This window comes from Leptonychotes weddellii, chromosome 14 (genome assembly GCF_054177405.1).
Source record: "Leptonychotes weddellii isolate Sample4059 chromosome 14, ASM5417740v2, whole genome shotgun sequence".
NCBI lineage: Eukaryota > Metazoa > Chordata > Mammalia > Carnivora > Phocidae > Leptonychotes > Leptonychotes weddellii.
In genome coordinates, this window is record NC_138382.1 from 80,182,686 (window position 1) to 80,193,659 (window position 10,974).

Below are 10,974 nucleotides of genomic sequence, written 5' to 3' on the forward strand. Positions count from 1 at the left end.
GGTGAGCTGTCCCTCAGATGTGGCCTGCTGCCCACCTGTCGTGTTTGGCTTTCCTTGGCCAGGGGTCTCCCTCTGCTTCCCCTTTGGTGCCCTCTTCTCTAGGGTGGGTGGGGTAGCAGCCTGGGACCTCTGCCTGGGGACATGATGGGAGGGGGCCCTGTGGGCAATACAGGACACCCCCACCTAGTTGTGCTACCCAGGGGATTGGTCAAGCTGCCAGTCTACCCGAGGGTCAGCTGCCCTCTTGAGGTGAGGTCAGCCTGCCCAGCCACCAGGGAGGGCCCAGAGGACCAGCTGGTCAGGGCCTGGCCCCACTTCTTTGGCTCCTGCCCAAAGACCCTGTGAACTTGCCCAGCGCCATGCAGGCCATGCCACAGCCAGCAGACTTCCTGGGCCTTCACTTGTTAGGGTGCCCACAGCAGCAGCCCGCCTTTCTACCCAGGGGTTGTCCCCAAGACTGCCTCCTTCCCAAGGGCCTCACCTGCAGCTGGTGGTGGCTCCTGTCACCGTGCCAGTTCTTGCAGAGGCCCTTCTTGTGCCACCCGTGTCCTGAGCCAGAGCTTGACCCCTCCAAAAAGGCACCGCAACAGCTGCTATGGTGTGGACAGCAGTCCATTCTGCAGGGAGGCCAAAGCCCAGCGAGTCTGAGTGCAGTGCACCTGTGACCTTCTCTAGGGCTCAACCATCGGGGGTTGAGCCCCAACACCCCTGAGAATCAGAGCAGTGGCATGGCAGATGGCTGTCCTTAGGCCCTGGGCTCACCAGCTCAGCCAGCAGGCAACAGAGACAGAGCTGTGGAAGGTCTGGCCTCGGGAGCTTGGCTCAGGGGGAAGGGGGTGGAAAGCAACCCCTAGGGCTCAATGTCAGGAGTGGGACCAGCAGGAAGGATGGAGCAATGCCCTCCAGCTGGGCTGAAGAGGGAGGGCTTCCTGGAGGAGGCAGTGGCGGAAGTGACTTTTAAAGATGATCAAGAGTTTGCTGGGCAGTAGGAAGGGAATTTCTAGCAGGATAAACCTCAGAAACCACGGCACACAAAAAGGGAGAGGGTGTGATATTTGGTGTGTCCAAACTTGGGAGGATACAGGGCTGTTTGGATGGAAGGAGGTGAGCTGGTGAGGTGAGAGGCTGCAGAGGGCTGAATGCTGGGTTCAGGGGCTTGCACACTTAGCAGTGAGGAGCCCATGGAGGGTGCGCACCAGGCAGTATCCACCAACTCTGTATAAGCTTCTTGTACTGCAAGGGACAAGGGACACCATGAAACCTGAGGCTTGCGTTCGCAGTGTGTCAGGATGGACAAGCCAGCCTGAGGGACTACCACCTTGGGTTACCTTGGGGGTTAGATGCTCACGGTGATGAGAGCGAGGATACCTGTCCTTGGTCACGATTCCACTTTGCCCCCCAGGTGTCTGCTAGGCATTTCCGGAAGCACACTTAGAGTTTAGTCTTTGCAACAAACTTACGCTGTGAGCTTCATCCCGCTCTCTGTTTGACAAGGAGGGAGCCAAGTTCCAGGGAGAGAGAGGGTCGTGCACCTGGTGAGGCCCAGGGGCAGGGAGCAGCTAGGGCGGACTGCTTCTTTTCTTGAAGCGAAAATACTCTCAGCGTCAGAGGTCAGCCACGGGATTTTTCATGATTATAAAAATAAAGTATGCGTGGCCAAATATCGGTTCTGAAATTCATAAGCAGGCCGACCCCCGCCGGCAGCACCCCTTCCCCGGTCCCCCCACCCCCAGGTGCCCCGCAGCACCCCGCCGTGCCCGCAGAGGGGCAGCGCACGCCACGGGCCCGAGCAGGAGACGCGGCCGCGGAGGAGCCGCGGGTTGGGGCCTCGGGGGCGGGTCGCGGCTCAGGTGGGCGGGGTGCTCGTCCACAGCCCGCGCTCGCGTCGGCTCAGCCAGGCGCCGGGCGCCGCGCCGCTCCCAGGAACCTCTGCGCGGCGGCGGCGTTCCCGGGGGACCGCTCGGCGGGCGGACCCGGCCTTGCAGGACGGAAGTGGGCGGCTGCGGTCCAGGCGGAGCCGCGGTGCGGGCGGGACCTGGCCGAGCTGGAGGGTGCCGGGGAGCGGAGCTCGGGCGGCCTCCGAGGCCCGAGCGAGCGGACTTCGGGGGCGCCTGCGGCGGCCGCCGCGGCGCCGGGGGAGCGCGGCGGGGATGGGGCGCCGAGCCGGGCGGGGGCCGCGGCCTCGGCCATGTTCGCGGGGCTGCAGGACCTGGGCGTGGCCAACGGCGAGGACCTGAAGGAGACGCTGACCAACTGCACGGAGCCGCTCAAGGCCATCGAGCAGTTCCAGGTGGGCCCGGTGGGGAGCGGGCGCATGTGTTCCCGGCGGAGGAACCGGGGGCCCCGAGCCGGTGCCCCGCAGACGGACTCCGGCTGCGCTGTGGCCCGGGAGCACCCTTGCACCCGCCTCGTCGTGCACCGGCCCCCGGGGTGCTGGCCAGGCGTGGCTGTGACTGAGGTGTCCGTGGTCGCCCCCCGCCCCGGGAAGCAAAACCGACGCCCGCGCGCACGGGGGGCCCTCTGTTTCCTCAGACCGAGAACGGCGTGCTGCTGCCCTCCCTGCAGTCCGCCTTGCCCTTCTTGGACCTGCACGGGACGCCGCGGCTGGAGTTCCACCAGTCGGTGTTCGACGAGCTCCGGGACAAGCTGCTGGAGCGCGTGTCGGCCATCGCCTCAGAGGGGAAGGCCGAGGAGAGGTAGGCGGGCCGCCGAGAGGCGCAGCCCTCCCCGGAGCCGTGGGACTGACCCCCGGCCACACACCCGCCCGTGGGCACCCGTCCCCTGGTGTGTCAGCTGTTTGGGATCAGTAGGCAGCTGCTTCCCACTGGGGCCTGTGGTGCTGCTTCAGAAAGCGAGTCTTTGCAGGTACAAGAAACTGGAAGACCTCCTGGAAAAGAGCTTTTCTCTGGTGAAGATGCCGTCCCTGCAGCCCGTGGTGATGTGCGTCATGAAACACTTGCCCAAGGTAGAAACCACAGGCCAGCGAGCTCAGGGCTCTCTCTGCCCAGCGCCCGCACTTGGGGAGGTGGGGCTTGCCCTGCTCAGGGTGGCAGCTTCGCGCTGGGGAGGCTTCCTGAGCTGTCTGTCTGCCCAGACGAGGGGCACAAGCCGGGCAGAGACTGAAGCTTGGCGTGTGGATTGGGTTGTGGGACCCATGGCGGCTTGGCAAGAGCTGTTTGTATTCAGCTCGGCTGCCTGCGTCTCCCGGGCCTGGTGTCAGGCACAGGTGGGCTTGAGGTGGTCTCTGCTGGGGCGCTGAGGCCTCCTGAGCTGTCTTGAGGGCTGGCCTGTGTGGGCGTGCAGGTTCCGGAGAAGAAGCTGAAGCTGGTGATGGCCGACAAGGAGCTCTACCGGGCCTGCGCGGTGGAGGTGAAGCGGCAGATCTGGCAGGACAACCAGGCACTGTTCGGGGACGAAGTTTCCCCGCTGCTGAAGCAGTACATCCTGGAGAAGGAGAGTGCGCTTTTCAGCACGGAGCTCTCCGTGCTCCACAACTTCTTCAGTCCTTCCCCGAAGACAAGGCGCCAGGGCGAGGTGAGGCAGGGGTGCCCTGACCACCCCCTTTCCCACCCTCATGCAGGTTTCAGTTGCTCTGCTCCTGGAACGGTGGGCTTGCACATGTGGCTGGCCAGGGGGCTTTGTGATGCCGTGCCTAGTGTGGGTCTCTGCCATGCCAAGTACTTGGCACTTGGGGACTTGGCAAGCCTTCCCAGTGAAGCTCATCGTTTCTTCTTTTGGCTCAGGGAAATTGTTTTTTGTTTTTAAGATATTATTTTTAAGTACTCTCTACACTCAACGTGGGAGTCAAACTCACAACCCCAAAATCAAGAGTCATATGCTCAACTGACTGAGCCAGCCAGGCACCCCTCTTTTGTTTCTCTTTTTTTTTTAAGATTTTTTTTTTTTTTTTTAATTAGAGCACAGAGAGAGAGAGCATGAGCAATGGGGAGGGGCAGAGGGAGAGGGAGAAGCAGGCTCCCCACTGAGCAGGGGGGCCTGACATGGGGCTCGATCCCAGGACCCCGAGATCCTGACCTGAGCTGAAGGCAGACGCTTCACCCACTGAGCCGCCCAGGTGCCCTGCCTGTTTTCTGTTCTATATCTGATTTGTTCGTAGCTTTGGCAAACGTTTCTTGAGTCCTGACTTTCTGCCATAGGCGCCTGTACTCTTCACTGATCCCAGAGCTCAGGGTGTTTGCCTGGGGCACTCACAGTTTTAGGGAGGCAGACGCTACAGAGTAAATGTCACATGTTGGTCACTAGAGCTCGAGGGGTGGCCAAGGGCTGCAGAGACATGAGGCCGCAGAGTAAGGCAAGGCAGGGCTGGGAAGGGAGCACAGGCTCTGAAGGGGAGCAGGCTGACTGCCTGGGATGAGAAGGCTTACATGGCTGGAGCCGAGAGCAAGCGGGTGAATAGATTGGGGGGTGAGCTCAGGAGGGCTTGAGGCCCCCATGGAGACTTTGGCATTTCCCAGTGAGTTGGGGGTCACTGAAGCGTCCTGACCTGCTCCAGCATGACAGCTGAACAGTGGAGGGAGGTGATGGTGGCAAGCCACCAGATCAGTTGAGTGCCGCTGGGTGTTCTGTGGGTCCTTCGCTTTCTTGCCAAGGGGTGTGTGCTGGTGTGAAGTGGGATCTGAACCAATGCTTTCTCCCACAGTCTGGCCAGTGGTTGCGGTACTACTTCCTGCCTGTGGTCTCTTGCCTCTTCTTCACATTTTCCTCCAAGCCAGTGTCCCCCTGGGCGGCCTGGGTCCTTCGGGCCTTCACCCACTGCAAGGGGAGAGGGTATCGCCCATGGTATGTAGAGTGTGGCTCAGCCACTGGGGCCACGGCTCTGGGTCCAGCTGGCCTGAGCCTGAGCCTCACCACCTCTTGTTTGCTGGAAGGCCAGGCCTGGGCTGTGGTCAGGGCAGGCATGTGGCTGTTCTTGTCCACACCGGAGGTGCCCGCTGGGTGGTGCTCCAGGTCTGCTCTGTGCGTCGGGGTCCCTGACTCCTGCTGGAGAGGCCTTGCCCGGGGCCCCCCAGGTTGCCTGTGCTGCGCTCACTGCTTCGGCCATCCCTGCTCTCTCTGCACTCACTGTGCCCAGCCTGGTGGCTGTTGGGGTGCTGTGTCGTCTGTTACCCGAGGTCGTGCTGTGTGTCCTTCACAGCGTTAGAGCCACAGGCCCAGCTCCTGTCCGCAGCCAGCGAGCAGTGAGCTGCGCTCCCTCCTGTTGGCTGTGGTGGTGCAGCAGGGGCCTTCTGCGTGGGGTGTGGGTTGCAGAGGCGTGTGGTCCCTGCCGAGGAATAGGGACAGGTGCCGGACGTGGGGCGGGGCTGCCACATGGCCTCAAGCTTTGGGGCAGTGTGGGGAGCCAACGTCCCAGGCCTGAGTCCCCCTGTGCCAGCCGACTGGGCAGGCAGGCGGCAGACCTCCCACGCGGCTCGGGGGAGCCTGGGGTCACAGGTCGATGGCCTTTCAGGGAAGCCTTGGGGTCTGACGTGGACTTCATCTCCTTCAACAGCGGAAGTGCCGCCTCCGGACACAGAGCTGGCGTCTTGTGAGAGCGGAGACTCTTGGGTGTCAGGATAGGGCGGTGCCGCCCCAGGCTGTTGGTGACACTGTGGGCGGGGTCTCCCCACCAGGTGGTGCAGAAGCTGACGCAGATGGTGGGGAAGAACGTGAAGCTGTACGACATGGTGCTGCAGTTCCTGCGGACCCTCTTCCTGCGGACCCGCAACGTGCACTACTGTACGCTGCGGGCCGAGCTGCTCATGTCCCTGCACGAGCTAGACGTCGGCGACATCTGCTCTGTGGACCCCTGCCACAAGGTGGTGGCCTTGCCGGCCCCTCCCCCCTCCCCATCCCTCCCTGTCCACGCCCGCCCCCCCAGTGTGCCAGCCCCTGCCCCACCACTGCCAGCCAGGCTTTGGCAGGGGGCCACCCGCCCTGCACCCCCTTTGTTTGCCTGCTCCGGGTCTGCCTCTGCTACAGCTGGGACTGGCCCCGTGGCCGCTCCTGGACGCTTGCTTCTTTCGGGTTTTCCCAGGCCACTGGCCCTCCCCTGCTCCAGAGCCCCTGGGGGCCCCTTTTGTGCTGTGCTGGGGTGTAGCTTTCTGTGCAGCCTGAGACACTGTCACCTCCCGGGGGGCTGTGTGGTGTCAGGATGTGAGACTGTAGCACCCACCCCCACAAAGGGGTCCGACAGGGAGGCCCCTTGAGAACAGAGCACAAACACCGTCTCCTCCATGCACCGCCTGGCCCGCTGGGGATGTGGGACCTCAGGCCTGTCTGCCTTTGCACCATATCGGGCCTGGACCATGTGAGGCAGTGAGTCCTGCTGCCTACGTGAAGCTTGGGCAGCGGCCGCTCCTGAGCAGTGAGCACGAGTGCTGTCTGGAGGCTGTGATCTCTGATCGTGTCCTGACCGCGCTTCCTCCCCGCAGTTTACCTGGTGCCTGGACGCCTGCATTCGTGAGCGGTTTGTGGACAGCAAGAGGGCCCGGGAGCTGCAGGGGTTTCTGGATGGAGTGAAGAAGGGGCAGGAGCAAGTCCTGGGGTAAGGTGCAGCCTTGTGCAGGTGCTCCCCGGCCCCCAAAGTCCTGTCCACAGGTGTTCGGATGAGCAGGCTGTTTCTGCAGTTTGTTCCAGTGTGTTTTAGAAGTGCCTGGTGCTCGTGCGCACGGCTGAGAGGCCCGGCTTCTGCGGCTGAGGCTCTCAAGAGTTTGGGGGGAGCCTGGGCCTGGGCTGGGGCTCTGGTGTCTGCAGTCGTTGGGGCCTGCCTGCAACAGAGGGGTGGGTGGTTAGCCCCATCCCGGGGGCCCTCTGTGCTGGTGGGATCTGGCTCCCAGCACCACCTTCTCTCTCTGACGGTCTCTGTGGGATCCTGGGTGTGCTTACAGAATCAGGGTCAGGTTTTCAGAACCAAAATGGGAGCTTAATTTTTTAAAAAAACTTTTTTGACTGTTCAGCATTTTGAGTAAGTTAAAGATAAGTTATGAATGGTGAAGTTGTTTTGGGAAAAAATCCAGAGCCGATGGGCAGGCTTGCTTCTCCCCAGGACAGTGGCCATGCCACGTTAGCGCAGTGTGCTTGTCCTCACAGGGATCTGTCCATGATCCTGTGTGACCCCTTTGCCATCAACACGCTGTCACTGAGCACCGTCAGACACCTGCAGGAGCTGGTCGGCCAGGAGACGCTGCCCAGGGTGAGTGCGCTGGGCTGGCTGCATGCTGCCTCCTGGGTAGATGCATGGGTGTGGACTGTTGGCGGCCAGGTCTGCTGGCCCAGTGAGAGCACGTACTCCTCCTGATGGGTGGTGGGCGTGTGGAGGCTGTGAGCGAAGCTGATGGTTCTGGATGCGCCACGAGTGATTTCACTGGGGGAGGGAGGCGGCCCAGGTGAGCATGTGCTGAGGCCTTCGCTTTCCCACAGGACAGCCCTGATCTCCTCCTGCTGCTCCGGCTGCTGGCCCTGGGCCAGGGGGCATGGGACATGATTGACAGCCAGGTCTTCAAGGAGCCCAAGATGGTAACAGGACGGGTGGGATTGTTTCCGTGGCTTTCTCGAGAGGCTCTGTGGGCCCGAGGAAGATCAGCAAGGTGGGGTCTTGGGAGGTGGGAAGGAGGGCCAGGCCTTAGGTTGATACCCAGAAAAGATCAATGTGAGGTGGGTGGGCGAAGGGTGGGGTACAGTGCAGGACAAAGGCGGGGCTGTGCTGGACCAGTTCTGGGTTTTCTCCCGGCCTAGGAGGTGGAGCTCATCACCAGGTTCCTGCCCATGCTCATGTCCTTCGTGGTGGACGACCATACCTTCAACGTGGATCAGAAGCTCCCAGCTGAGGAGAAAGCCCCAGTCACGTACCCAAACACGCTTCCAGAGAGTTTCACCAAGTACGGGCTCAAGGGGCGTGGGTGGGGGCTCCTCGCCCCCTGTGGCCCCCCTCGGAAGGCTGTGCGGAGCGTGCGGCTCAGGGGCGACCGTCCTTGCTGGTGCAGGTTCCTGCAGGAGCAGCGCATGGCCTGCGAGGTGGGGCTCTACTATGTGCTGCATATCACCAAGCAGAGGAACAAAAACGCGCTCCTCCGCCTGCTGCCCGGGCTCGGTGAGTGTGCAGGCCCGTGCCCTGCCCGCGTCCGCAGGGCTAGCTGGGTTCACTTCTCGTCTTGGTCTTCTGGAAGTCGTTCTGGTACAAGAGCGAGTGGGGCCCGGCTTGGTAGACCCAGACACCCTTTGCCGTGGTCACCGTTTGTGGAAGGACCCTTTCCACTGTGGTGCAAGGGCTGTCTTACTTTTACCCTACCTGGCGAGGGAGTGGAGCCCCTCAGTCCTGCGACCGTGCAGAGAGCCCGCCCTTGACAGTCCCCGGCTACATTGGGTGGGGGCCAGCTGGGGTGGGGGCCAGGTTGCTTCCTGGTAGGAAGAAGAGGGTGGGGCCTGCGTGGACCCCTTCAGGAGTAAGCTGCAGGCCGAGCCGGGGAGAAGGGTTAGTGTTTGGGAGCACCTGGCCTTCCCTCTGCCGGCCCCGGGCTCGTTTAGGGTGTTGAGGCTGCTTCATAGAGACGTCGCATGTCCTTTGCTAAGCATGTTTCTGGGTCATTGACAGGTCTGAGGATGGTGCATGTGTTACGTTTCCTGTGTTCTGTTTGCGAAGGAAGCTGTTTGTGGGTCTTAATTTATATCCAGCTTCCATCTAAGTGAACAACATGAACTTACTTTCTTACTGCTCCAGAGGCCAAAAGGATGAAGTGAGTGTCCCGGGACTACAGTCCAGGTGTGGGCAGGGCTGGCTCCTTCTGGAGGCTCCAGGGAGAATCTGTCTCCTTGTCTCCAGCTCCTAGGATCCGCCCACACCCTGGCTCCTGGCTGCATCTTGCAGTTCACCGTCCCAGGTGCTCTCACCCCATGTCTCTCTGACTCCGGCCCCCGGCCTCCCACCTCCCTCTTACAGGTGTTGGGTGTTGGGCCCATCCTGGGGCTTCTTACCGTGTGAGGTAGCGCGCTCACCAGCTCCTAGATCAGAACGTGGACACATCTCGGGGCCATCCTCCTCCTGGCCACAGAGGCTGGAGCAATTCAGTATGTTTCTGGAAACTTCCAAGAGTGTAGTTGCAAATAATTTGCATTTGTCTCATCATTTCTATTCATTTCAGTACTTTTGTTTGTTTCTCTTGTCTAACAGTGTCGGCTAGACACAGGGGTGTTCTGCCTGCATCAGGAGCACCCGCGTCTCCCAGCCACGTGCTACTGGCCCGTGGGTGGGGATGCAGGCCTTTCCTTGTGTTTAGGAAGAGTATAGTTGTTCCTTCTTTTTTTTAAGAAAAAAAATTTTTTTTAAATTGATTCACTTGAGACACAGAGATACAGAGAGAGAGCATGAGCAGGGAGAGGCAGCGGGAGAGGGAGAAGCAGGCTTCCCGTGGAGCAGGGAGCCCGATGCAGGACTCGATCCCAGGACGCCGGGATCATGACCTGAGCCAAAGGCAGACGCTTAACCATCTGAGCCACCCAGGAGCCCCAAGTATAGTTGTTCCTTTATGTCATTAGTGGGTGCTAGTAAGAATGTATGCCAATTAAAAATATTCCTTTCTGGTTGCCTTTTTTTTTTTAAAGACTTTATTTACTTGTCAGAGCACAAGCAGGGGGAGCGGCAGGCAGAGGGAGAAGCAGGCTGCCCGTCGAGCAGGGAGCCCGATGTGGGACTCAGTCCCAGGACCCCAGGACCACAATCCGAGCCGAAGGCAGACACTCAACCGACTGAGCCACCCAAGCGTCCCTATGTTTTAGCTTTTTATTGTGAGGATTTCTGATGAAATCACAAGTAAAGAGCACAGCATGGTGAAGCCTGGTGCCTATCAGCTGCCTACATGGGGGCCTGCGGTGACGGTCTGGACATAATTGCAACCGAGAGGGACCTAGCAGGTGTCTCCACAGAAACCACGATGCAGCCGTGGCCACACATGGGGCCAGGTGCTGCTGGTGGCCATGATGCCCCAATTGCCGGGTGACATTCTTCTACGAGTAGTTTGCTCAAATCAGGATTCAAACAAGTGTCTCACTTCCGACTCTCGTGTTTCCTTGTTGCCTCTCGGGTTTCGCATGGCCTGTAGGGTCTGTGGGGTTTGTTGGGACTTTGTGGGCAGTGTCCCCTGTTGCCGTGACTGTGGGCCTGCCTGCGTGTCCTGTCCGCTCAGATGCGTGGCAGGAGCGCGCCCCGGCTGCATCTGATGCGCCCGGGTCAGCTTGCGCTCTGGGTGCCGCTGGTGTTGGCCGGGTCCACTGTCACAGAGTGCCCTGGGGCGTTTCTCGAGCAGCTGGTATAGCGCTTCTGTCCGCGTGCATGTCCCCCTGTGGCCTGCTGCCCTCCAGCTGGGGCTCTGACCCCGTTGGCTGTGCACGTAGGCGTTCCTGTCTCTGCTTATCAGTGAGGTTCCTTGGTAGTCACCTTTGCTGTTTCTTTGAAGTTTTGGAGTCCCTGGCTTCAAAGCATGAAGTCATTTTCTTCTGTTGTGTTCCTTCCAGAACCGTGCGGATAGCAGTCTGGTCGAATTCACGGGCTGGTGCCGTGGCACTTGCCTGGGTTTTTCTTTGCTTTCTGGTCTGTTCAGTTTTTCTCTCTCCTGGAGTCCACTTAATCCAGAGTCCCTTGGCCATGGGTCACAGCCAGTGATGACGGGCTCTCGTGCCCTGCCCAGCCCAGTCCTCGAACTGTAGGCTTGCTTCACTGCCTAGGTCTTGGCCCCTGGCCGCCTCCCTGCCCTGTCCACCTCGCCTGTGCAGGCCCCTGATTCTGGCTTGCAGGAAGACCGGGCCCCCTGTCCTCAGGCGACCCTGCTGCTTTGCGGCCTCCCCACCATCCACCGGTCCAGGGACGGGGATGGCAGGGTGAGCAGCGCTGACCCCTGCTGTGTTTGCAGTGGAGACCTTTGGCGACCTGGCGTTTGGTGACATCTTCCTGCACCTGCTCATGGGGAACCTGGCGCTGCTGGC

General features: G+C 60.9%; 2 protein-coding genes across 2 annotated transcripts in view; one reads left to right on the forward strand and one right to left on the reverse strand.

Moving 5' to 3' along the window:
- Positions 1-361, reverse strand: part of SLC34A3 (solute carrier family 34 member 3) — a 3,427-nt gene extending 3,066 nt beyond the window's left edge. The window contains exon 1 of the mRNA XM_081802673.1: positions 352-361. Coding sequence (XP_081658799.1) covers positions 352-361 — 10 coding nt within the window. The remainder of the gene's footprint in view (positions 1-351) is intronic.
- Positions 38-10,974, forward strand: part of NELFB (negative elongation factor complex member B) — a 12,345-nt gene continuing 1,408 nt past the window's right edge. Inside the window, exons 1-11 of the mRNA XM_081804018.1 lie at positions 38-2,290; positions 2,533-2,696; positions 2,866-2,965; positions 3,304-3,534; positions 5,631-5,816; positions 6,432-6,544; positions 7,090-7,192; positions 7,420-7,515; positions 7,735-7,877; positions 7,983-8,089; positions 10,902-10,974. The exon at positions 10,902-10,974 is cut by the window's right edge and continues 8 nt beyond it. Of these exons, the coding sequence (XP_081660144.1) occupies positions 1,649-2,290; positions 2,533-2,696; positions 2,866-2,965; positions 3,304-3,534; positions 5,631-5,816; positions 6,432-6,544; positions 7,090-7,192; positions 7,420-7,515; positions 7,735-7,877; positions 7,983-8,089; positions 10,902-10,974 (1,958 nt within the window). The 5' untranslated portion in view covers positions 38-1,648. The remainder of the gene's footprint in view (positions 2,291-2,532; positions 2,697-2,865; positions 2,966-3,303; positions 3,535-5,630; positions 5,817-6,431; positions 6,545-7,089; positions 7,193-7,419; positions 7,516-7,734; positions 7,878-7,982; positions 8,090-10,901) is intronic.